Source organism: Pseudorca crassidens, chromosome 3 (assembly GCF_039906515.1).
Source record: "Pseudorca crassidens isolate mPseCra1 chromosome 3, mPseCra1.hap1, whole genome shotgun sequence".
In the NCBI taxonomy this organism is placed as follows: domain Eukaryota; kingdom Metazoa; phylum Chordata; class Mammalia; order Artiodactyla; family Delphinidae; genus Pseudorca; species Pseudorca crassidens.
The window spans coordinates 165,358,305-165,382,007 of NC_090298.1; the positions used below are offsets into that span (position 1 = coordinate 165,358,305).

The window sequence follows — 23,703 nt, forward strand, 5'->3', positions numbered from 1 at the left end:
GCCCATGAGGTTCCGCCCCATTTAAAGCTCGCTAGTGAGTAGCCCCGCCTCCTGGGGGGTGGAGCCTCTTCACACGCGTGCGCAGTGGATCGTAGAGCCGCCATGCCGGAGCCGCGCGGGTCGTCACCCCTGCGGGTGAACGCGGCCTTCGCCGCGCGGTACGGCCGCTACCGGGAGCGCGAGGAGCTGCAGCGGCGTGAGTGCGGGGCGCATGCGCGCTGGGCGCCGGCGCGTGCAGGGCGGTCGGGAAGTGGGGGTTGATCTGCTCCCCCAGCCTGAGCTGGGGGGGATCCCATCTGTGCCCCACAGTGAAAGATCGCTATGGGGATAGGGACAGCTGCGGCGACTCCAGCTCCGAGTCTGACTCCGGCGACGAGCGCGTGGTGAGCTTCCCCGCCTCCCTCCCGGACTTGCAGGAGGTGTCCAAGCCCCACACCGCATCCCGGCCCCGACTTATAGGGGGCGGCTAACCTCCAACCCCATCGCGCCGTACGGGAGCGTCCATCTCCCACCCCCCATTTCCATGAGGGACAGACAGCGCCCTTCCCATCCCCAGGGAGTGGGCAGATCTCCCCTACTTCCTCTCCCCTACCTCGGATCTACCTGCCCATCTTGATCTGTGAGGTGTGAACCCTCTGTCCACATTTTCGTCCCTAACAGTTTAACCGTTTCTCCGTGTCTGCCTCTGTCCCCAGAGTGGGGCATCCCTCTGCCACATGCGGCACCCAGCTTTTCCCCATATCAGCCCTGATCTTCCCAGCCTCACTGAGCAGTCCAGCCCTTCCTCTCTGTTCTGATGTGCCCTCTGCCCACTTGCCCCTAGGTTGTCCATCCCTTGTTGATACCAGAAAGTACCACCCACCCCCTTGCCTGCTACCTTCCTCTGTCTCATATCCCGTACCTATGTGTGGACCACCCCCAAGAGGGCCCCTCTCCTTTCTCCACCTAATTGACCACTCCCCCCAATTCAGATCCAGCCCTCCACCCCCACCTGCCTCTACCCAGCCGGATTCCCCCGCTTCCTTCCTCCTAACATATACTCCTCTATGCACACTAATTCCCACACACTCTCAGCCCACCTGCCCCTGTTGCTTACTGCTCCCATCACGGCCCCTTTCTGAAGTCTGTCCCCACCCCTTTTCCTGCCCTAGGAATTTGACACTCAGCAGGAGCGTGACTTTTACAGGACCCTCTCCTTACTGAAGAAGAAGGATCCGCGCATCTATCAGAAAGATGCCACCTTCTATCAGAGAACAGGTCTGGGGCTACTTCTACTGAGGCCCAGATTCCTCATTGCTTTATAGGCGGTTGTGACTGTTTAATGGATCTCCACACACATCAAAACTGATTAGCAAAGGGACTTCCCTGGCAGTCCAGTGGTTAAGACTCCATTCTTCTACTGCAGGGGGCACGGGTTCAATCCCTGGTGGGGGGAACTAAGATCCGGCATGCCACGCGGCAAGGCAAAAAAACCAAAACAAAAACACCGCTTAGCAGAGTGTCTTAGGTTGTCATTAATAACGGCTGTGTGCTTGGCCCTGTTCTGAGTGTGAATTATTCACTGAATGATCACTGCCAGGTACTTCCAGGTAGTAGCAAGTGTGATGCCTCTTTGATAGCTGGGAACTAGTGGCTCGGGGATTTGAAACCTCGGTCTGACTCTGGCCCAGCATAGTCTTACTCTCTGCCTGGGGGAGGAAGGGGTTTGTGGATGTGGGTGATGGCAGGTGTCTTCTGGTGTCCCCGCAGCATCGTCCTCAGACAGTAAGGAGGAGCCAGCAGCTGAAGAGAAACAAAAGAAGGTGCAGCCCATGTACCTGAAGGACTACGAGAGGAAGGTTATCTTGGAGAAGGGAGGGTAAGGAGAAAGCCTGACCCCTCTGCTCCCACCTTCCCAGGGCAGGTGGACACATCAGGCACTTAGGGGCAGGGGTGGGAAGAAGCCAGTGACTCACTAGAGTTGAGGGAACCCTGGAGAGCAGGAGCCTGCCTGCACCCCACTGCCCCCTCCACCAGCTGTTGCTCTTAACAGCCCCCTACCCCATGGGGACAGACAGGCCATGGGGAGTCTATTCTGAAGCCTTCTTCCTTCTTCACACAGCAAATATATTGATGAGGAGAATTCAGATGGGGAGGCCTCCAATCAGAGACTTCAGGTGAGTGGGGTGGAGGCTGGGTGGGGGGCTTGGGGGCGCTTGAAGCCTCAGGGCTGGGCCTGAGGCCCATGTCACTCTCTCTGCAGCAGACCTCATTGAAAAGTTATGTGGAAGAACAGAAACAGCTGAAGGAAAGGTGAGCCCTGGGGCTGGCTGAGTGGCCAGATGGGAAGGAGTTGAGGCTCTGAGGTTGGGCGGGCCTGGGTTCAAATCCAGCTCTGTCACTTAATGGCTGTGTGCCCTTGGGCACATCGCTTGCTAGCTCCGGGCCTCAGTTTCTGCATCTGTGACATGGGGTTGGTCATGGGCTCTATGTCACAGCACAGCTCTGGGCTTGTCAGGATGAGCTCAGGGATTAGTAGACAGGGCTTGTCTTGGGGCAGCGGGCAGGGCCAGCCCACCCATCCTGAGGCTTGTTCTCTCGCACGGGCAGCTTCCGGGCGTTTGTGGAGGACAGTGAGGACGAGGACAGTGCCGGCGAAGGTAGCTCCGGGTTGCTGCAGAAACGTGCTAAAAGCAGAGAGGAGAAGGTGGGTGCTGGGGCCCAGCTAGATGGGGGCTGGTGGCAGAGAGGGGGCCCCAGGGCTCCCACAGACCCTCAGCGCTGGCCTTCCCCCCAGGCCCAGGAGGATGCTGATTACATCGAGTGGCTGAAGGGGCAGAAGGAGATTCAGATCCCCGACACCCTGAAAGAACTGGTGAGTTCGCATTCATGGTCACTGACCCACTAAACTACCTGGTCTGCTTCCATCCAACCTTTCCCTGGAAACCGGCCCTTGAGATGGTAGCCAGGAGCACATTCTCTAAAGATGGGGTGTGTCCCTCTCTGGGCCTCGGTGTCTACATCTATAAGATGAGGATTAGCCCACCTACTTCCTAGGCTGGCTGTGAAGCTGCAGTCACCAAATCCACTGGGTGCCCGTATCTGTGCTCCTTCCCTGTCCCTGATCCGGGTCCTGTTACCCCCCCTTCACCCCTAGACTCACCTCAAGGAATATTGGAACAACCCAGAGCTAGATGAGGGGGAGCGCTTCCTGCGGGATTACATCCTCAACAAACGCTACGAGGAGGAAGGAGATGAGGAGGAAGAGGAGGAAGGAGAAGAAGGGTGAGTAGCCATGTCCCCCAGGGGCCTCGAGCCAGCACTGGCCAGAAAGGAAAAGGCACCAGGCGTTTACACTTTTTCACATAGATGGTAGCAGAGTTAGCCTTTTTCTTTTCTTTTCTTTTTCTTTTTCTTTTTTGGCGGTACGCGGGCCTCTCACTGTTGTGGCCTCTCCTGTTGCGGAGCACAGGCTCCGGACGCGCAGGCTCAGCGGCCATGGCTCACGGGCCCAGCCGCTCCGCGGCATGTGAGATCTTCCCGGACCAGGGCACGAACCCGTGTCCCGTGCATTGGCAGGCGGACTCTCAACCACTGCGCCACCAGGGAAGCCCTTTTCTTTTTCTTTTTGGCTGCGCTGTGTGGCATGCAGGATCTTAGTTCCCCAACCAGGGATTGAACCTGTGGCCCCTGCAGTGGAAGTGTGAGTCTTAACTACTGGACAACCAGCGAATTCCCCAGAGTTAGCCTTCCTTGAGGAAAAGCTGCAGAGTGTGGGCTCTGGAGCCAGGGGGCCCTGCCACTGGATTTCCATGCCTCGGTTTTCCCATCTGTAAATGGGGGTAACGGTGGCACCCTAGCAGAGGGTTCTTCTGAGGATTAAATGAGTTAATATGCTGGTACACAGGAGTGCAGGAGCTCGGCTGACGCCCCCAGTCCCATCCCATCTCATCCCTCAGGGTCCCTGGCCCCCCGGTCCAGCTGGCCGTGGACGACTCCTCAGACGAGGGTGAGCTGTTTCTGAAGAAACAGGAGGACTTTGAGCACAAGTACAACTTCCGCTTCGAGGAGCCAGACTCTGCCTCGGTAGGTGGCCAGTGCCAGCTCCGGGGAGGACCTGGCCCGCAGGGTCCAGGCCGGGAGAGCCTGGAATCATCTCTGCTGCCCACAGGTCAAGACCTATCCTCGGAACATCACATCCTCCGTGCGCCAAAAGGACGAGCGCAGGAAGGAGAGGAGGGAAGAGACGCGGGAGCGGAAGAGGAGGGTGAGTGTCTGTTGGGGCGGTGCGCTGTGAGGAGGCGGGACCCAGCCTGCAGGGGGCAGGGGGGAGCCCATACCCTCCCTCGCCCGTGAACTGCCGCCTGCAGGAGAAAGCGAGGAAGCAGGAGGAACTCAAGCAGCTGAAGAACCTGAAGAGGAAGGAGATTCTGGCCAAGCTGGAGAGGCTGCGGCAGGTCACAGGCAACGAGACACTGGGCTTTGAGGAGCAGGACCTCGAAGACGACTTTGACCCCGCCCAGCACGACCAGCTCATGCAGGTGTGGCCCCAGAGCCCCAGCCCGGCTGTGCAGCCGAGTGCTCAGAGTGTGGCTCTGGAATCAGCAGTCCCTTCCTTGCTGTGTGGCCTCAGAAAGTGACTTGACCTCTCTGACCCTGTGTCTCTGTCTATAAAGTGGGTCTAACTGCAGCATTTATGTCAGGGCTGTTGTAAAGATAGCCTGAGAGGAATACTAAATGTTAATTAACTTGGTAAATGCTCAAGGAACTGTGGGTCCTGGTATTTCCTTTAAACTCATTTATTGAGCCGTGAGTGTTTATTGTTGTGTTTGGGGAAACACAGCTTCAGGCCACTGGAACAGGCGATGAGGGCTGGATGGGAGAGCAGTGGGGACCACGGGCACCGCAAAGCTGCTCCTGACTAAGCCTGGGAGGTCAAGGAAGGAGACTAAGGATGCATAGGTGGGCCAGGTGAAAACTGGAGTGGGTGGGTGCTGTGTGGTCAGCGTTCAGCCTTCACTTTCTAGAAGCTTCTCAGTCCTGAGCTTCAGCTTCTCAGTATTTGGCAGTAGTTTCTGTCTCTTGGGGAGCTTGTGAGAACACAGTGAGATGCAGCCCAGCGTCCAGCATGTAGTAGGTGCTTATAAACGGCACGGTTAGCAATATCTGCCTTTGCCAGCCAGTGGAACAGGGGGCAGAGAGCAGGGGGGTCAAGGGGGCAAGATGAGCCAAAAGTGGGTGTGGAGGAGCCCAGACACACAAGGTTCCCCCGACATCAGGAGCTGAGGGGGGTGCTGCGAGGCCATTTAAGGTGCAGGAGTGCTGCCATCTGGGGGGAGTGGGCCCTGCTCACCCTCCCGGCCCCGACCCTGCAGAAGTGCTTCGGGGACAAGTACTACGGAACCATGGAGGAGGAGAAGCCACAGTTTGAGGAAGAGGAAGGGCTTGAAGGTGAGGTCACTTGGGGCAGTGGGCTGGGGGCGGGGGCTGCTTGGCCTGACATGACCCCCCGGCCCATCCCTGCCTGCCTGTCCTCTGGAATCAGACGACTGGAACTGGGACATGTGGGCTGGGCCGGAGCAGAGTGGAGCTTGGAGCCAGCAGGAGCCGCACTGCGAGGACCCCGACTTCAATGTAGGTGCCCTGGGCGCGGGGATCTGGGGGTCCTCAGAGGGTCCCGAGGACCGCAAGGGCAGGCCTGACCTGCGCATCCCGGCAGATGGATGCCGACTATGACCCCAGCCAGCCTCAGAAGCAGCAGCGCAAGGCTCCTTCATTGGGCAAGAAGAAGCGAAAGTCGCCCTTCGCCGCAGCTGTGGAGCAGGAGAAGCCTGTGTTTGACCCTGGTGAGGCCCGGGTGGGCGGCCGTGGGCCGGCAGGGGCTCCACAGGGCCCGGCACACCCCGGCAGCCTGGCTCTGTCCCCGCTCAGGGGACAAGACATTCGAGGAGTACCTGGACGAGTATTACCAGCTGGACTACGAGGACATCATCGATGACCTGCCCTGTCGCTTCAAGTACCGCACGGTGGTGCCCTGCGACTTCGGGCTCAGCACCGAGGAGGTGGGACCCTGGGGCACCCGCTAGGCAAGGGGGAGCCTGGAGCCATCTGTGCTGTGACGTGGCCTGTTTTTTCATCTTGAAAACAACAGGAATAATAGTGCTGATGACAGTACTAACAATATTACCTGCCTCAAAAGGTTTCTATGAGGCAGGGGCTCAGACAGTGCTTTGCCCACAGCAGGCCCCAATAAATATTAGTTTTAATTCTGTTACCGTATATCGGCAGCAGGGTGACCCTTAAGACTTGACACAGGTTCAAATCCTGGCTCAGCCGCTCACCAGCTGTATAACCTTGGACATGTGACTAGAGCCTCTGTGCCTGGGTTTCCCCGTCTGTAAAATGGGCCTCATAGCAGCCCCACCGCATGGATGTGGATGTGAAAAAAATATGCTTTGAACGTCACTTGCGCCTTAGCCCCAATGGCTACGGATGCTTGACAGTAAAAGTAGACGATGTTTATTGAGCTTATAACATCTGCATTCACTTCATCTTCCTGATGACCTTCCAGTAGGTTCTAAGGGGGTGCCCAACTCATAAGTGAGGAACCTGGGCCTCATCTGTAATTAGCAAACCCAGTCAGTGGCATGGAGACCCCTGCCCTGGTCTGAGGCTGCTGGGACCACAGTGCATAGGGTCAGGGCTCAAGGGCCCAAATTGTAATCTGAGAGTAGCCACTTCCTGGCCATGTGACTTGGGGCAAGGATCCCCCCTCTGAGCCTCAGTTTACCCATCTGATGCCCCCAACAACAAAAAAATCAATTAGCCTCTGCAGAAATCAGTTCTTTCTCACCATCATGACATTTCTGCTGGGTGGAACTGGCATTACCCTGCTTTGACCCATGAGGTGACTAAGGCTTAAGAGTCAGGGCCCCCTGGGGCTCACGAGCAGGACCCCACTCTCCCTGCCCTTGCAGATCCTCACTGCCGATGACAAGGAGCTGAACCGATGGTGCTCCCTGAAGAAGACCTGCATGTACAGGTGACGGGGTGGGGCTGGGCCAGGTGCCCCGGGGGGGAGGGGCGGGCAGGCTGAAGGCAAGCATGGGCAACTCCCAGAGCACCCTGCGGCCTGCAGGTCGGAGCAGGAGGAGCTGCAGGACAGGAGGGCGTACAGCCAGAAGGCCCAGAACGTATGGAAAAAGAGGCAGATCTTCAAGTCACTCTGCCCAGAGGAGTAAGTATTGCTGGTTGTAGGGGGTGGGTGGGCTTGGGAGCCTGCCAGGCCCAGGTTTGAGTCATGCTCTGTCAGCCATCTGTCACATGACCTTGGGAATGGGGTTTCCCTTCTCTGATACCTGGGTGTCAAGTCCTGGCTGGGCTGTAGCTGTGTGATGTTGGGCAAGTCACTTTCCCTCCCTGGGCCTGCTTCCTTATTTGTAAAATGGGGATAAAGATGGCTCACTTCTTGTTGGGTTTTTCTTTTTTTTGAGGATTAAGTGAGTTAATTCACACACAGTGCTTAAAACAGTAAGTTCTGGATAGGTATTAGCTCTTGTTATTATGCCTGTTATTTCCTGATCTATAAATGAGGAGTGATAAAAGCTCACGGAGTTGATGGAAAGCTAAAATGAGTTAATTTGTGTGAAGAGCTTAGTGCAGGCCCAGGCTCAACAATCAAAATTATCAGTGACACAATCCAGCCTCAGAGTTCAGTAGAAAAATCCCAGCTTGGTATTGCATTAGACCCACGTTTGAGTCCCAGGCAGGCCCCTGAATTGTTTTATTTTTTTTTATTTTTGGCCGCGCCACGCGGCATGTGGGATCTCAGTTCCCCGACGAGGGACTGAACCCGTGCCCCCTGCAGTGGAGGCACGGAGTCTTAACCACTGGACCGCCAAGGAAGTCCAGGCCCCCGAATTCTGAACCTCTCCTTTTCACATCTGTAAAAATGGGGGATGGAAAGCCTAACTGTGACTGGCCTGGGCTGAGCCACGCCTTCCTCCTCCAGGACAGAGATGCCCACAGAAGCCACAGGGAAGCCACAGAGAGACAAAGCTGGCCCACAGGGGCAGCTGCTGGCACCCGATGGGGCCTGTGGGAAGTGGCCCCAGCCTGAGAGCCCCCCAGTACAGGAAGAGGCAGCCCCTGCGACAACCGCTGAGAAACCGGCCCCCCAGAGGCAGAGGAGGGGCAAGAAGGCGCGTCTCCTGGGCCCCACAGTAACACTTGGTGGGTGTGAGTTCAGCCGTCAGAGACTGCAGGCCTTTGGCCTCAACCCCAAACGGCTGCACTTCCGCCAGCTGGGCCGGCAACGGAGGAAGCGGCAGGGGCCTAAGAGCCACCCCTGAGCTCAAGGAAGCCTGCAGGGGCCTTGGGGCTCCTCCCCTTCAATCAAGCCCCCTCTTATCGACTGTATAGACCCTCACATCTACCTGTGGGCAAGGGAGTCTTCCCATCTTAGAGATGTGAAAGCTGAGGCCTACTCAGTAAGCTTCCCCGGATGACTTGGAACCTCACCTCGAGACTTACCCTGAGCCCCATCCCTTAAATGCTGGGCCCAGCCATAGCCAAGGTCAAGTCAAACAGCTTTATTAGCCCCCATTGGTCACAGCCCCTCCTCCCTCCCACCAGCCCTTGGCAGGATGGGGGCGTCGGGACCGGTGAGGGGCATGGACGGTCCAGTGCAAACTACAGTACTGAGTCAGGCCCTGAGTGGGTGCCCGGGGGCCCTCCCTCCCTGCCCGGTGAGGAGGGCCCAGCTGGTGGGAGGCAGGTGTGCGGGCTCTGTTCCTGGCTGAATGGCCGCGGCCCGGAGGCTTCCTGGACTGCTCTCAGCTGCACTTGTCAGGGAGGGGAGTTCAAGCTCCCACACCCAGAGTGACATAAATAAAAAAATAAATAGGGTCGTGTCTTCTCCCTCATCCCCTCCCTTTATAAAAACACAAAGTCGTCAGAGCTTGGGCGTTTCGCCTTGAGGAGCCGGCCTGTGCGAGGGAGCCGCAGTGTGGGTTGGGAGGGCTGGGAGCAGAGGTCGTCCAGGCTGTGGTCCTGAGCATGGCCCTCAACCAGGGTGAACATGGGGTATCGCTCTGTGGCTGAGGAGGAGCTGAGGACCTGGTGGGCGGAGAGAGAAGAGCTCAGCCCCCAAGCCATGTGAATTATCCTAGTGGGTGTAATTATCTTAACAGGTACATTTATCAGGTGCTTCCTGAACTCAACTGCCATCCCTCCAGGGCAGTGATGCAAGCCAGCCAATCAGCACCTTCTGTGCCCTGGCTATAGTGATTGGCTCAGTGATGAGCACATGGCAGGGTCCTACCACTTGACCCCCTGGAAGCAGCTGTCCACTTAAATTTTTCATTTCATGCCTCTTTTTGCTCTAATTAGAGCTGGGCTTTTGCAGCTTGTGGTCAGGATAATAATCTTAACAACATAGCCTGGACGTGGCCTTGCCAGGTCTGCTGGCCTCAAAGCCTCTGTTCCTCTTCTACCCTTGCCCTGCCCTTTGCCTCCCACCCTCCAGCATGCCTTGCTCACCCTGGTCAGCTCTGAGCAGAGCGTCTCAAACTCCTTCCTGTCTCCAGCATAGAACCCCACAGTACAGCTCGGGTCCATCTTGGCAAAGGCCATCTTGCGGGGTGAGGTGCAATGGAAGGACTGGGGCAGACAAACAAGGGAGGCTCGGGGGGAACCCTCCACAGGCCTCCAACCCCACCCTGGGGATCCCAGCTCACCTCTAGGGGGAAGTCAGCCTGGCTGACATCCACAGTGGGCTGGCAGTAGTGAGGGTCCAGGTAGAGGAGGAAGTCATCTGCAGGGGAGGAAGCGTGAGCAGGGGTGGAAGAGGGTAAGGTGGGATGGGATGAAGCAGGATGGGGTGGGCCTACCCTGATAGCCAATGAAGTACAGCGAGTGGCGTGGCTTGCCCCCCATGATGCCAAGGCACAGCTCTGAACGCAGGAGCTCCTGCAGGGAAGAAAGTGGGTGAAGGTAAGGACCCACAGCAGGTGCCGTCAGTGAGCATTGTAAGCACTGTCAACAAATGCATAGCAAAGGCCCAATGTGTGCAAACCCAAGCCTGTGCTGGGCCCTGGGGGGTAGCAGTGACCAAGATAGACAACACCCTGCCCTTATGCAGCTGATGTTCTAGTGCGGGAGAACAAGGAACAAGATGAGCAAGTTACGTGTCACAAGGCGGTAACACTGGAGAAAGAATAAAGGCGGGAAGAAGGCTTTGCAGTTTTAAACAGGGGAATCAGGAAAAGGCCTCACTGAGAGATGACGTTTTAGCAAAGAGTTAAGAGAGTTAAGAGTGCATCTTGGGATACGTATAGCTGATTCACTTTGTTATAGACCAGAAACTAACACCATTGTAAAGCAATTATACTCCAATAAAGATGTTAAAAAAAAAAAAAGTGCATCTTGGGAAAGAGTGCTCCAAGTGATGGGAACAGCAAGTGCAAAGGCTCTGAGGCAGGTGTCTTCTGAGAACAGTGAAGAGGCCTGTGTGGCTGGAGCAGAATGAAGTGAGTTGGAGAGTGTGGGCAGATGGTACAGGGCCCTGTGGGCTGTGGAGGGATCTTTGGCCTTTATTCCGGGTATAAACACATCAGGGTCTTTCCAGCCTTGCTGTTCCTTTTGCCCGGAACACTCCTCCTCTGGCTTCTCTCTTGCTTCTGGCTAGAGAGGGGCTTTCCTAGGCTGTGCAGCCACCCGCATCTGCCCCTCATCGTGTTAATTTTGGTTCCTTTAGAGTCCGAGTTGTAACACCACAGCTGTCAATTTGGTTCCACATACACTGCCTGTTATTCCCCCATTAGAACGTCTGTTCCCAGAGGGCATCAGTTGTTGCCTGTTCACCTCTGAATCCCCAGCAGCTGGGACAGTTCTTGGCACATAACTGGCGCTCCGTAACTACTGGATAAACCGATGAAGAGATGAAGGAAGCATAAACACCTAACCCAAGCTGAAAAAGTCTGCAGGGCTCCTGGGGGGAGGCATGGTAGAATCTGGTAGAACCTACCTTCATGCAGGGCACGTACACGGGGTTGAGAGTCTCACCACCCAGCCGCACTGGCACCAGGATGACCACGGATTTCCACTCAGCTGTGGGGTCTGGCCTGGCCACCAGGCGTGCCACATCCGCCTTGTACACTGGAAGGACAGGGCAGCAGGTCACATTCTCTCCGGCCCTTCAAGCCTCAGAGTATGGTCCTCCATCCTCAGGGGACCAACCCTGCCTGAGCAACCTCTTGGGATGACACTCCTGTCATCGGCAGAAAAACACCTTTCCCATGTCCCCCCACCCCAAGCTCCCTCAGACAATCCCAGGGCCTCCAGGCAGGTGTGGACATCCCCATTTTACAGAGAGGGTAACTGACGTCCTGAGACTGAGACAAACAGTGTAAAGCTAGGAGGAGTTGGAGAGCCTTCCCCGCAGCCCAGAGTGCCTCTAGTCCTCCCCGACTTGGCGCCTGGGTTTCTAAGATGGAAATGGGAGCACTGAGCAATCCGCCAGTCAGCTGAAAGTTCCTGTGTGTCCCTCCTCAAGTCCCGTCTGCTGGTTTCTCCTCTCCCGCCTCCTCCCTTGTGGCTATGTGAGCCCCCTCCTGGCTCCCAGAAAAGTGCATTCAACGCTTTCCGGAGGCAGCTGCTACGGTCTGAATGCTTGTGCCCCCCTCTAAATTCTTATGTTGAAATCTTACCCCACAAGGTGATGGAATTAGGAAGTGGGGCCTTTGGGAGGGGATTAGGTCAGGAGTGAAATCACTGCCCTTATAAAAGGGACCCCAGAGAGCTCGCTTGCCCCTTTTGCTACCTGAAGACACAGCAAAATGAACCAGGAAGTGGGTTCCCAACAGACACGAAAACTGCCAGTGCCTTGTTCTTGGACTTCCCAGCCTCCAGAATTATGAAAAATAAATTCCTGTTGTTCACAAGCCACCCAGTCTATGGTTTTCTGTGTGCTGTTTTGGTTTTTTGGCCATGCCGCGCAGCTTGTGGGATATTAGTCCCTGACCGGGGATCGACCAGGGCCCCGGCAGTGAAAGCACCAAGTCCTAACCACTGGACCGCCAGGGAAGTCCCTGGTCTATGGTATTTTTGTTACAGCAGCCCTAACAGACTAAGAAAAAGGCTCTCCTGAACTGTTTTCGAGGGAATAATAATAAGAATAGCAAAGATTTAGTGAATACTTACTAAGTGAGAACCACTATCCTAAGGGTTTTACTTTTATCACTGACTCACTTAATCCTCATGACAACCCTGTGAGGCAGAGACCCAACTTTCGTACATGTTGGACCTGTTTACACAGTAAGAGCGAGTTGGACCTGCGAGAGGAATTCCTTATGTCTTTTATTCTATCACTCAGGGAGAAGCCCTGAAGTCTCCTCTCCTGGTTCCAGAGGGAGGGAAGGAATCCTGAGCACCCTGACCCAGTGTGGGCCTCGAATCCTTTCCAAGGGTCCCTCTGCCGCAGAACTTGTTTCAGCATCTGAGGAATGTGGGTCCTAAGAGGGAGCTGAGGTAGTGACTGGCTCAGGGTGAGAACCCTGTGACCTTGGCTCCCAGCCCCTTACCTGTGCAGTCCTGAGAAACGTACACCACCAGGCGGGTGACCTCTGAGCAGCTCTCCACAGCTTTCCTGGGGATGGGAGGAAAGGCCTGAGCTCCTGGGGGTACCCAGTAGCTCCCGTGTCCCCTGCAGCGGCCCTCACCTGAGTATGTGCGCCACCAGGGAGGGCCCATACCAGTCACCCGCCTTCTTGCCCGAGCTCTGCCCAAGCTCCACCAGCCGGTGTAGGCCGAAGGGGGCCCGGGGATGGTCAGCGAACCAGGATACAATCTGCCGGTGCCGGCGCTCCTGCTCCGGCTCAGGGGCAGCCTGGGCCCAGCGCGGAGGCATCCAGTGGGCAGGCCCACGGTACCGGTTGGGAGAGGTCAACCTCGATGGCTCAGGGGGACCCAGGCCCGCGCCCAGGGACCACGTCCAATCTGGTAGGGATGGAGTTAAGAGTCAAATGGCGATGGTGTAGGGGGGTGGGGCACAGTTCCCACTATCCATGATTTACACACAACTCTACTGCTCCAGAGATGCCGTGTTTAACTACAATTTTCACATTCCTTCAACTTATTTTCTAAACAACTCTCACTCCCCGCCCCCCCACAAGCTTACTTTACACACAATTCTAACACGACTTTAAACTCTGTTTACAAACAGTTCTAACACTGCTGACCTGTGGTGGGCGCTACGCTCCTACTGTGCCCTTCCCCCTCCACCGCTCACCTCTGGGCAGGAAGTGCAGCAGCAGCCCCTGAGCTAGCATCATCTGCCCACTCCGTAACATGCATCCCCAGCCACAGTCGGAGGTCAGGCAGCCCCCGGCGAGAGGTGGGAACTCCCGGCGGTAAGTAAACCATAGGCGAGATACAAAGTCCCGCTGGAAACGCTGGATGTCACCTACAAGAGCAGGCCTGTCAGTTGCCACCAGAAACACCCCTGCGGGACTCCTCCAACCCTAGCCAGGGGCCACCAGCTCACCCTCGCCCTCGAAGCGGTAGCGGCGGCCACAGAGATGGACGCTAGAGATCTTGCTAAAGCTGGTCCGGCTTTTGACTGCCCAACCTGGGGAGACATGGGGCAGTGTCCAGCAAGATGAAGCACTTGCTTGGCAGACACGCAACCTAACAGGGCAGCAACAGCGCTTAAATTCTCCCATCTGTGTGATGGGGATATCCTAGTTCCTATCTCAGGGAAGGCTCTGGGGAATCCGTGCTACACTTCTCCTGGATGGAGGCGGAGCCCCTAGTAACAGCCACATGCATGTCTGCCGTTAATTCGGGATGAATCAAAGCACGTCTGATTACTGTACCCATTTTACAGAGGAGGAAAATGGAGGCACAGGGAACAGAAAACCTTGCCCAAGGTCACACGGGGAATCGACTGAGGCGTGTAAACACATTCCCCTTTGGACCTGCCAGCCAGCGGCCCGCTCTGGGCAGGGCAGGGCGGGGGACCTACCCACAGGTGACTCACGGGAGGGGAACAAAGGGTGGAATACTTGACAGGTGCAGGGTCTGGTTCTCCTTGACTCCCACCGACCTCCAAGTTCCCAGCCCGCCTGAACCCTCAGCTCGCTCCCACCTCAGAACCCAACCCCGGGGCCCGCCCCCTCCTCACCGTACTTGACGTTGTTCCAGGCTGTCAGGAACTTCGCTTTAAACTTGTCCACTTCGTCCGGCTCCCCCGGGCCGGTCCCGGACGACGCAAGAGCGGGGCCGCTGGCTCCGGGGGGCCCCAGGCCGTTGGGGTCCGGGGTTCGGGGGCGCCGTGGCCTGCGGCCCTCGGGGCTGCGCGCGTCCTCCTGGCTGCCGCTCCGGTACTGAGCTGCGGCCGGCGACACGGAGTTCATGGGCGCGCCGGGAGGGCTGACCGAGGGCCCCAGGGGCCGTGCTCGAGCGCCCCAGGGGCCAGGACGCGGCCAGGACGCGGGCGCCCAGGAAGGCGCTAGTGGGCCCCCGGCACGGCGACCAGGCCCCCGGGCCCTGTGCGGGACGGTGTCACCACCGCCGCCGCCGCCATTTTAGCGGCCCTGGCCCCGGGAGGGAGGCGGGCGTGACACAGCCGGACGCCCCGCCCAAGCCCGGCCTCCAGCCTGGGTCCCCAGCCCCAGTCCCTTGTGGCTGCGCTGTGACCTCCTGACGCCGCACCTCCCTGCGGCGCCCCGCGACCCCCTCCACCGCCCGCCTTATCGCAGAGCCAGGCGCAGCCGAGCCCCTGGAGGTCCTTATCGGAGGCCCCAGAGCCGGGAAGCCCCGCGCCAGGCCCCGCCCCTCGCCGGTTCCGGCCCCGCCCCTCCCGGCCCCGCCCCCTCCGTGCGCTGGGGGACTGACCCCCCCAGGCGGGACCCCTACGCGGTTTGCACCTGACCACGTCCGCCAGAGGATCAGAGCGCTGCTCTGCGGGCTGCGCACCCAAGACCCGCCTCGGTCGGGGGCCCAACCTGTGCGTGACACCCACTCCCCCAAACTCCCCCTTCAAGCCATACCCTTACGTGCTTTAGTTTCCCCAGGAGCAGAAGGGCTCAAATACACGCAACAACATAAACGAATCTTCCTAATTTTGCTGAGGGAAAGAAGCCAGACAAAAAAGAAGAGTATATACTCTCTGGTCCCATTTATTTAAACTCTAGAAAATGCAACCTCGTCTATAGACATAGAAAGCAGATCAGTGGTTGCCTGGGGGGGGGGGGGGAGAGGAGGGAGCGAGGGATAAAAAAGGGCTGAGGATGTGTTTAGTATCTTGATTGTGGTGATGGTTTCCAGCATGTGAAAACTCAACGGATTGTACACATTAAAAGTGTGTGGTTTGTTGTATGTCAGTTATACCTCAAGAAAGCTGTAAAAATTTTTCAGTGCATCTAACTCAGGGGAATGTTAGGAGGACGAGCTGAGTTCATTCTGGTAAAGCGCTTAGCGAGGCATTTGAGGCACAGTTAGGGCTCAGAGAAAGCCAATCATGACCTCAAAGGCAGGATGAGTGCCCTGGGAACCACAGAGAGGGTGCCCTCTAGTGGCCAGCCCACCTGATTGTCTGAGTCAGCTTGGACTGCTGTAACATTAGAGCATGGTGAGGGCCCTATTCCTAGCGAAGTCCTCACATGGCCTTTCCTTGGTGCATTATACAGAGAGAGAGATATCTCGTGTCTCTTCCCTCTTTTTAATCCCATTAGGGGGGCTCCACCCTCATATCCTCATCTAAACCTAATCACCTCCCAAAGGCCCCTCCTCCTAATACCATCACACTAGGGGGTTGGATTTTGACCTGTGAATTTTTGGGGGGGACACAAATGTTCAGACCACAGCACTGATCTTATATTTACATGTATAATTTTTATGTTTATCACCTCTGTCCCCACCACATCACTAGAGCAGGCATCTCTGTCCATCTTGGTCACTGCTGCCTCCACAACACTCAACGTGGGGCCTGGCATACGGTAGTTGTCAAACAACTTGTGGAGTGGAAGGAGAGCTGATAGCTTCACAGGGGACAGATGGACTGGGGTGGCCCCAGGTGACCCCTTCTGTTTGATTTGCTGGCTGAACCCCGCCCCAACTATGGTCACAGCTGTTGACCGAAACCCCCCGCCTTGGTCAGGCAGGACGCTAACCACTTGCATGAGTTGTCTCACAACAGGAGCTCCCAATAAAGAATATGGTGCTGCCGCCGAAACTAACTGGGAGAATTTGGGAGGAGCCAAAAGGAGGGAGGAGATGCCAGCCCATAATATTGTCCTACAGACCTCCCAGGATCCTTCGCGCTAGGGTCCGTCTTGGCTGAGAGAGGAACGCGCCACCAGAAAGGACCCTGAGTCAGACTATATATGGGCCAAGCAAGATGACTGGCCAGAGACAACCCGGAAACTAACTCCATTACCATAAAACCTAAGACTGCGAGCCACGTGGTAGAGCAGTTCTCCTGGGTTCCCTTACCGTGCTGCTCTCCACCCGGGCGCCCCTTTCCGATAAAGTCTTTTGCTTTGTCAGTACGTGTGTCCCTAGGACAATTCATTTCCGTGTTAGACAAGAGCCCACTCTCAGGCACTGGAAGGGGTCCCCCTTCCTGCAACAGTTCCTTCCTGGAGGAGGGCAGTGATTCACAGTGTGACCTTCAATTTCTTCCCTTCACTCGCCTTCCATACAAGTACAGCCACAACGTCAGCTCCCCACCTGGGTCTCTGTCCCCACCCAGCATCCAGCTGCCACCTGTATCCCCCCTGGGATGTCCCCCAGGTTCCCCAGTTTCGGTTTTTCACCCCCACTGGCTTTTTCTCCCATGCCCTTGGCTTCTCCCCACCCAGGCTTCATTGCCTTCCTTCCTGGGGGTCTGTCAGTCCACTTACTAATCTGTCCCCAACTGTCCTCATGTCCCCAAAGGAGCACAATAGTTATGGGCAGATGCTGCAGCCAGGTGTCTTAGACAGGTGACCTTGCTTCTCTATAACTCAGTTTCTTCATCTGCCAAATGGGATAGTAATAGTGCCTACTTCCTAGGGTTTGGGAGAAGAATTAAAGGAATATGCAAAATGTTTAAAACACAGCAACCACCACTTCACTTTGAATTGTTACTGCTATTGTCTTTCTTATTCCCACCACTGCCCTCTGAGGTCTGGCCCCCACCACCACTGTTGCATCCTTCCTGGCCTCCTGAATGCCATCTCTGACCCCTCAAATCCACACAACAGCTGGAAGAACCTATTTATAAAATTATTTTCACGAACATTTCCACCACAACAAAAAAATCTAGAGCAGCACTGTTTAATAGAAACATAACATGAGGTACATTTTTCAATATTCTAGTAGCCATGTAAAAAAAATAGAGCTAGTTCAATTAAAAAGTGGGCATGGGGGGGCTTCCCTGGTGGCGCAGTGGTTGAGAGTCCGTCTGCCGATACAGGGGACACGGGTTCGTGCCCCGGTCCGGGAAGATCCCACATGCTGCGGAGCGGCTAGGCCCGTAAGCCATGGCCGCTGAGCCTGCGCGTCCGGAACCTGTGCTCCGCAACGGGAGAGGCCACAACGGTGAGAGGCCCACATACAGCAAAAAAAAAAAAATGTGGGCATGGGGGAGTTTCCTGGTGGTCCAGTGGTTAAGAATCTGTCTTCCAGTGCAGGGAACGTGGGTTCAATCCCTGGTCGGGGAACTAAGATCCCACACGCTGTGGGGCAACAAAGCCCGTGCACAACTACTGAGCCCGCGCTCTAGAGCCTGTGTGCCACAAGTAGAGAGAAGCCTGTGCGTGTAAGGAAGAGCCAACGTGCCAAAACGAAGACCCCATGTGCCGCAACTAAGACCTGACACAGCCAAATAAATAAATAATTTTTTTTAAAAAAAAGTGGGCATGTAAGCAGATAGGGTAAGGGTCCCTGGAAGAAAAGAACCAGATATACCTTTTTGACATAAGAGAAGCCATTTTTTGCCTAAGCCATTTTGTGATCTAAGGCCGGCCACAGGGCTTGCCCTTGAATGAGTCTCAGTAATTAATGATCTTAAGGGAACAAAAGAATGCAGGAATGAACCACTGTTATCAGGCAAGAGAAGTAACAGTAGCAAAGATAATAAATCCGTTGTAAAGACTTCCAGTTCTGTTTCAGTGGTAAAGAGTAGCCTGAAGCACTCTCTTGAGCTGTTTTGCAAAATTCAAACTCCCCTCAAGTGCTCAGTCACCAGATCAACTAGAACCTAAGGAATGAAGACGTTGACCTTTTCTGACCCTCTTGATTTCATCAACTTAAGCTTGGACTCTGTCAACCTTTGTCCAAATTCTATGCTGAATTCTCCTCTGCTCAAACCCCTTCATGGATATGCATATAATCTTAGCTTAAAACGTCCCCAATTTTACTGCCTGGGGAGACACTGCTTTGGGAGAGATCCCCGGGGTTCTCCTTACTTGCTGCAAGTAATAAATCCTTCCTTCTCCCGATCTTATCTTATCTTTGGCTTGGTTGTGTCTTTTGGCTTGACACCCACAAAGAGGCGGGTTTTCTGGTAACAGGCAGAGGATCTGAATAGATATTCTTCCAAAGAAGACATACAGATGGCCAACTGGTACATGAAAAGGTGCTTGACCGTCACTAATCATCAGAGAAATGCAAATCAAAACCACAATGACTATGATAATAGTCGTTCTAACAGGTGTTAGAACGACTATTATCAAAATGACAAGAGATAACAAGTGTTGGTGAGGGTGTGGAGAAAAGGGAACCCTTCAACTCTGTTGGTGGGAATATAAAACTGGTGCAGCCACTATGGAAAACAGTATGGTGGTTCCTCAAAGAATTAAAAATAGGACTATCATATATCCAGTGATTCTACTTCTGGGTATTTACCTGAAGGAAATGATATCACTATCTCAAAAAGATATGTGCACTCCCATGTTTATTACAGGGTTACTTACAATAGCCAGGATGTGGAAGCAAGCAACCTAAATGTCTACCAGTGGATGAATGGATAAAGAAAATGTGATATAGGGGAATTCCCTGGTGGTCCAGTGGTTAGGACTCTGTGCCTCCACTGCAGGGGGCACAGGTTCGATCCCTGGTGGGGGAACTAAGATCCTGCATGCCAAGTGGTGTGGCAAAAAAAAAAAAAAAAAACTGTGTGTATATATATATATATATATATATATATATATATATATATAAATGTTACTCAACCACAAAAAGAAGGAAATAAGTCAGACAGAGAAAGACAGATACTGCAGGATCTCACTTATACGTGGAATCTTAAAAAAAACAAACATGCAGATACAGAGAACAAATAGATGGCTGCCAGAGACGGTGAGTGGTGGATGAAATCAGTGAACAGAGTCAAAGGTACAAACTTCCAATTATAAGACAAATAAGTCATGGGAATGTCATGTACAGCACGGTGATTATAGTTAATAATACTGTATTGTGCATGTGAAAGTTGCTAAGAGAGCAGATCTTAAAAATTCTCATCCCAAGAAAAATAAATCGAACTATGTGTGGTGATGGATGTTAAATAAACTGATTGTGGTGAACATTTCAGAGCATATATATACAGCAAATCATTCTGTTGTATACTTAAAATGAATACAATGTTATATGTCAATTCTATCTCCATAAAAAAATTACAAGAAATAGGTGGCTAATTTTAATAATACTTTGTACTTAACCCACTATACACAAAATACGATCATGTAACAAGTATAAAAAATTATTAATGAGCTATTTTACCTTTTTGGGGGGTACTGTTCTCAAAATCTGATATAGTTCATGTGTTTGTTTTACAACCATAGAACGCCTCAATTTGAATTGGACACATTTCAAGAGCCACATGTGGCCAGTGGCTATTGTATTAGTGCAGGAAATGTACATTGCCCAGGTGAAGACAGGAGACATCCCAGATGCAGCTGGAACCCTGGGTCCTTCGCTCCATGTTCCCAGATAGTCTCTGCCTGAATTGCGGTGGACTCCTTGGAGCCCGGTGTAGGGCTGGAGCCCAGTCTGTGTCTCCAAAGGTACTGACTCTGCTCTTTGAACCGCTTCTCCTCTCTTCCCTCCTCCTCCTGCAAGGTCCCACTACCTTAAACAAACCAGATGCCAGGCACCCCCACAGGGCCACCCCAGGCTTGTCTGGATTGGCCTGGGACCACCACCTCAGATTCAAAATAACAATGACTGTCACAGGCTGTCCTGCCTTGTGGGCTGTATTGTTTCTCCACAAAAGATATGTTGAAATCCAAACCCCAGGTCCTTGAGGTTGTGACCTTATTTGGAAATAGGGTACTTTGCAGATGTAATTAGTTAAGATGAGATCATACTGAATTAGGGTGGGTCCTGAATCCAATATGACTGATGTCTTTAGAGAAGAGAGATGCAGACAGACACAGAGGAAGAAAGTCATGTGACCATGGAGGCCAAGATTGGGGTGATGCAGCTTTGTGCAAAACCAAGAAGGCCAGGGCTTCCCTGGTGGCGCAGCAGTTGAGAGTCCGCCTGCCGATGCAGGGGACACGGGTTCGTGCCCCGGTCCGGGAAGATCCCACATGCCGCGGAGCGGCTAGGCCCGTGAGCCATGGCCGCTGAGCCTGCGCGTCCGGAGCCTGTGCTCCCTAACGGGAGAGGCCACGACAGTGAGAGGCCCGCGTACCGAAAAAAAAAAAGAAAAAGAAAAACAACAAAGAAGGCCAGTAACCACCAGGAGCTAGGAAAGAGACAAGGCATGATTCTCTCCTCTCCCCTAGAGCCTTCAGGGAGAGCATAGCTCTGCTGATACCTTGATGTTGGACTTTTAACTTCCAGCACTGAGAGAGAATCCATTTCTGTCTCAAGGCACCCACTCTGCGGTAATTTATTGCAGCAGCCTTAGGAAATGAGTGCAGCCTGTTTATCCCTTCTCTTCTTCAGGTCTTGGCTTGCCAATCACCTGCTCTAAGAGGCCTGCCCTGACCTCCAGCTTGGGCCAGGCTCTCTTTATTCTCAGGCTCCTCCTGATCACAAATGAATTATTACATCTTTACAATTGTGTCATCGCTTGTTATTCCCAGTGTCCCCTGTGAGAACAAAAGTCCCACGAAGAGAAGAGCCACAACAGTCATAACTCCATTATTCCTTCAAGAGCATCCACGGTAAAGAATGAATTACTTTTTTTGTTTTTGGCTGCACCACGTGGCTTGCGGGATCTTAGTTCCCCAACCAGGGATCGAACCTGTGCCCCCTGCAGCGGAAGCGCAGAGTCTTAATCACTGGACTGCCAGGGAATTCTCAAAGAATGAAATTCTGCTATTTGCAACACCATGGATGGGCCTCGGGGGCATTATGCTTAGTGAAATAAGTCAGACAGGGACTTCCCTGGTGGCGACTGTGGGACTTCCCTAGATCCCACATGCATGCCGCAACTAAGAGTTCGCACGCCACAACTAAGGAGCATGCCTGCCGCAACTAAGACCTGGCACAAGCAAATAAATAAATCAATAGATATTCTTTTAAAGAAGAAATAAGTCAGACACATACTGTATGTTGACTTATGTGGAACCTAAAAATAATACAAATAAGTGAATATAACAAAACAGAAACAAACTCACAGATACAGAGAACAAACTAAAAGTTACCAGTGGGCTGAGGAAGGAGGGAAGGGGCAACATAGGGGGAGGAGATTAAAAGGTAGAAACTACTATGCATAAAATAAATAAGCTACAGGCTACATTGTACCGCACGGGGAATACAGCCAATACTTGATAATGACTTAAAATGGAGTATAATCTACTAAAATATCAGTTCACTACATTGTACAGCCCAAACTAATAGAATACTTTTATTATTATTTTAAATAATTTATTTATTTTATTTATTTAGTTTTGGCTGCACTGGGTCTTCGTTGTGGCATGCGGGCTTTTCGTTGTGGTGGCTTCTCTTGTTGCAGAGCACGGGCTCTAGGTGCACGGGCTTCAGTAGTTATGGCACGTGGGCTCAGTAGTTGTGGCTCGCGGGCTCTAGAGCGCAGGCTCAGTAGATGTGGCACACGGGCTTAGTTGCTCTGTGGCATGTGGGATCTTCCTGGACCAGGGCTCGAACCTGTGTCCCCTGCATAGGCAGGTGGATTCTTAACTACTGCTCCACCAGGGAAGTCCCTAATAGAATATTTTAAGTGAACTTTACTTCAGTTAAAAAAAAGAAGAACGTCCATGGTCACTCTCAGTGTCCTGCACCAGGCCAGCGATGACAAGGAGAGAAAACCAGCTGTCCCGGCTCTCTGGTGCCTCTTGTGTTGTTACATGACAGACACACAGTAATTGTTTGTCAAATGACTAAGTGAATGATTAAGGAACTTAGCTGTCCTAAGAGCCTCCTCCAAGCTATTTTTTTTTAATTTAAGTAGAGTTGATTTACAATGGCATGTTAATTTCTGTTTACAGCAAAGTGATTCAGTTATACATATATATACAACCTTTAAAAATTTTTTATAATGATTTTTAAAATAAATTTATTTAATTTATTTATTTTTGGCTGCATTGGGTCTTCGTTGTTGTGCACGGGCTTCTCATTGCAGTGGCTTCTCTTATTGTTCAGCACGGGCTCTAGGCACGCAGGTTTCAGTAGTTGTGGCTCACGGGCTCTAGAGCGCAGGCTCAGTAGCTGTGGCGCACGGGCTCTAGAGCGCAGGCTCAGTAGCTGTGGTGCACGGGCTTAGTTGCTCCACGGCATGTGGGATCTTCCCAGACCAGGGCTCGAACCCGTGTTCCCTGCATTGGCAGGTGGATTGTTAACCACTGTGCCACTAGGGAAGCCGTATAATGATTTTTAAACAATTTATTTATTATTTATTTTGGCTGCACCAGGTCTTAGTTGCGCCCCGCGGGCTCTTCATGGCAGCATGCAGACTTCTTAGTTGCAGCACACAGGCCTCTTAGTTGCAGAATGCGTGTGGGATCTTAGTTCCCCGACCAGGGATAGAACCTGTGTCCCCTGCACTGGAAGGCGGATTCTTAACCACTGGACCACCAGGGAAGTCCCAGGACCTTGTTGTTTATCCATTCTATACATAAAAGCTTCCATCTGCTAACCCCAAACCACTCCATCCCTCCCCCACACCCCCTCCCCCTTGGCAACCACAAGTTTGTTCTCTATGTCTGTGAGTCTGTTTCTATTTCATAGATAGGTTCATTTGTGTCATATTTTAGATTCCACATATAAGTGATATCATACGGTATTTGTCTCTTTCTGACTTACTTCACTTCAATCTCTAGTTGCATCCATGTTGCTGCAAATGGCATTATTTCATTCTTTTCTATGGCTGAGTAGTATTCCATTGTATACATGCACCACATCTTCATTATCCATGCACATGTCGACGGACATTTAGGTTGTTTCCATATCTTGGCTATTGTGAATAGTGCTGCTATGAACATAGGGGTGCATGTATCATTTTGAATTAGAGTTTTGTCTGGATATATGCCCAGGAGTGGGATTATTATATGGTAATTCTATTTTTAGTTTTCTGAGGAAACACCATACTGTTTTCCAACATGGCTCCTCCAATTTACATTCTTACCAACAGTGTAGGAGGGTTCCCTTTTCTCCACACCCTCTCTAGCATTTGTTATTTGTAGAGTTTTATTGATGGCCATTCTGACCAGTGTGAGGTGGTACCTCATTGTAGTTTTGACTTGCATTTCTCTAATAATTAGCATCCCCAGC

General features: G+C 53.2%; 2 protein-coding genes across 7 annotated transcripts; one reads left to right on the plus strand and one right to left on the minus strand.

Moving 5' to 3' along the window:
• Positions 1-63: 63 nt before the first annotated feature.
• Positions 64-8,885, plus strand: KRI1 (KRI1 homolog). 3 transcript variants are annotated; one of them, XM_067733769.1, is made up of 19 exons: positions 64-196; positions 310-383; positions 1,152-1,257; positions 1,750-1,858; positions 2,102-2,156; positions 2,243-2,292; positions 2,590-2,686; positions 2,777-2,854; positions 3,137-3,264; positions 3,939-4,065; positions 4,151-4,246; positions 4,350-4,520; positions 5,355-5,430; positions 5,525-5,613; positions 5,699-5,825; positions 5,911-6,041; positions 6,957-7,021; positions 7,118-7,216; positions 7,991-8,885. In XM_067733769.1, the coding sequence occupies exons 1-19, from the start codon at positions 103-105 to the stop codon at positions 8,328-8,330; spliced, it is 2,112 nt and encodes a 703-aa protein (XP_067589870.1). In that variant the 5' UTR covers positions 64-102; the 3' UTR covers positions 8,331-8,885. The 3 variants fall into 3 exon arrangements, with proteins under 3 accessions (XP_067589870.1, XP_067589871.1, XP_067589872.1); XM_067733770.1 differs by having other exon boundaries at positions 2,246-2,292; XM_067733771.1 differs by having other exon boundaries at positions 7,099-7,216; positions 7,991-8,240.
• ATG4D (autophagy related 4D cysteine peptidase) lies at positions 8,556-14,772 on the minus strand. 4 transcript variants are annotated; one of them, XM_067733772.1, is made up of 10 exons: positions 14,162-14,768; positions 13,523-13,606; positions 13,268-13,441; positions 12,699-12,975; positions 12,561-12,625; positions 11,006-11,136; positions 9,870-9,948; positions 9,717-9,793; positions 9,520-9,639; positions 8,556-9,096 (listed from the first exon to the last, which is right to left on the minus strand). In XM_067733772.1, exons 1-10 carry the CDS (start codon positions 14,391-14,393, stop codon positions 8,914-8,916), a joined length of 1,422 nt encoding a protein of 473 aa, XP_067589873.1. In that variant the 5' UTR covers positions 14,394-14,768; the 3' UTR covers positions 8,556-8,913. The 4 variants fall into 4 exon arrangements, with proteins under 4 accessions (XP_067589873.1, XP_067589875.1, XP_067589874.1 ...); XM_067733774.1 differs by lacking the exon at positions 9,520-9,639 and having other exon boundaries at positions 14,162-14,772; XM_067733773.1 differs by lacking the exon at positions 13,523-13,606 and having other exon boundaries at positions 14,162-14,769.
• Positions 14,773-23,703: the final 8,931 nt, after the last annotated feature.

Excerpts from the sequence above, each read along its gene's own strand:
- ATG4D (XM_067733772.1), bottom strand. The coding sequence starts at position 14,393 with ATGAACTCCGTGTCGCCGGCCGCAGCTCAGTACCGGAGCGGCAGCCAG. Across the intron at positions 13,442-13,522 it reads CTACCGCTTCGAGGGCGAGG|GTGACATCCAGCGTTTCCAG; the intron begins GTGAGCTGGTGG and ends CTGCTCTTGTAG. Across the intron at positions 12,976-13,267 it reads GCTGCACTTCCTGCCCAGAG|ATTGGACGTGGTCCCTGGGC; the intron begins GTGAGCGGTGGA and ends CATCCCTACCAG.
- KRI1 (XM_067733769.1), top strand. The coding sequence starts at position 103 with ATGCCGGAGCCGCGCGGGTCGTCACCCCTGCGGGTGAACGCGGCCTTC. Across the intron at positions 1,859-2,101 it reads GTTATCTTGGAGAAGGGAGG|CAAATATATTGATGAGGAGA; the intron begins GTAAGGAGAAAG and ends TTCTTCACACAG. Across the intron at positions 2,157-2,242 it reads CCTCCAATCAGAGACTTCAG|CAGACCTCATTGAAAAGTTA; the intron begins GTGAGTGGGGTG and ends CTCTCTCTGCAG.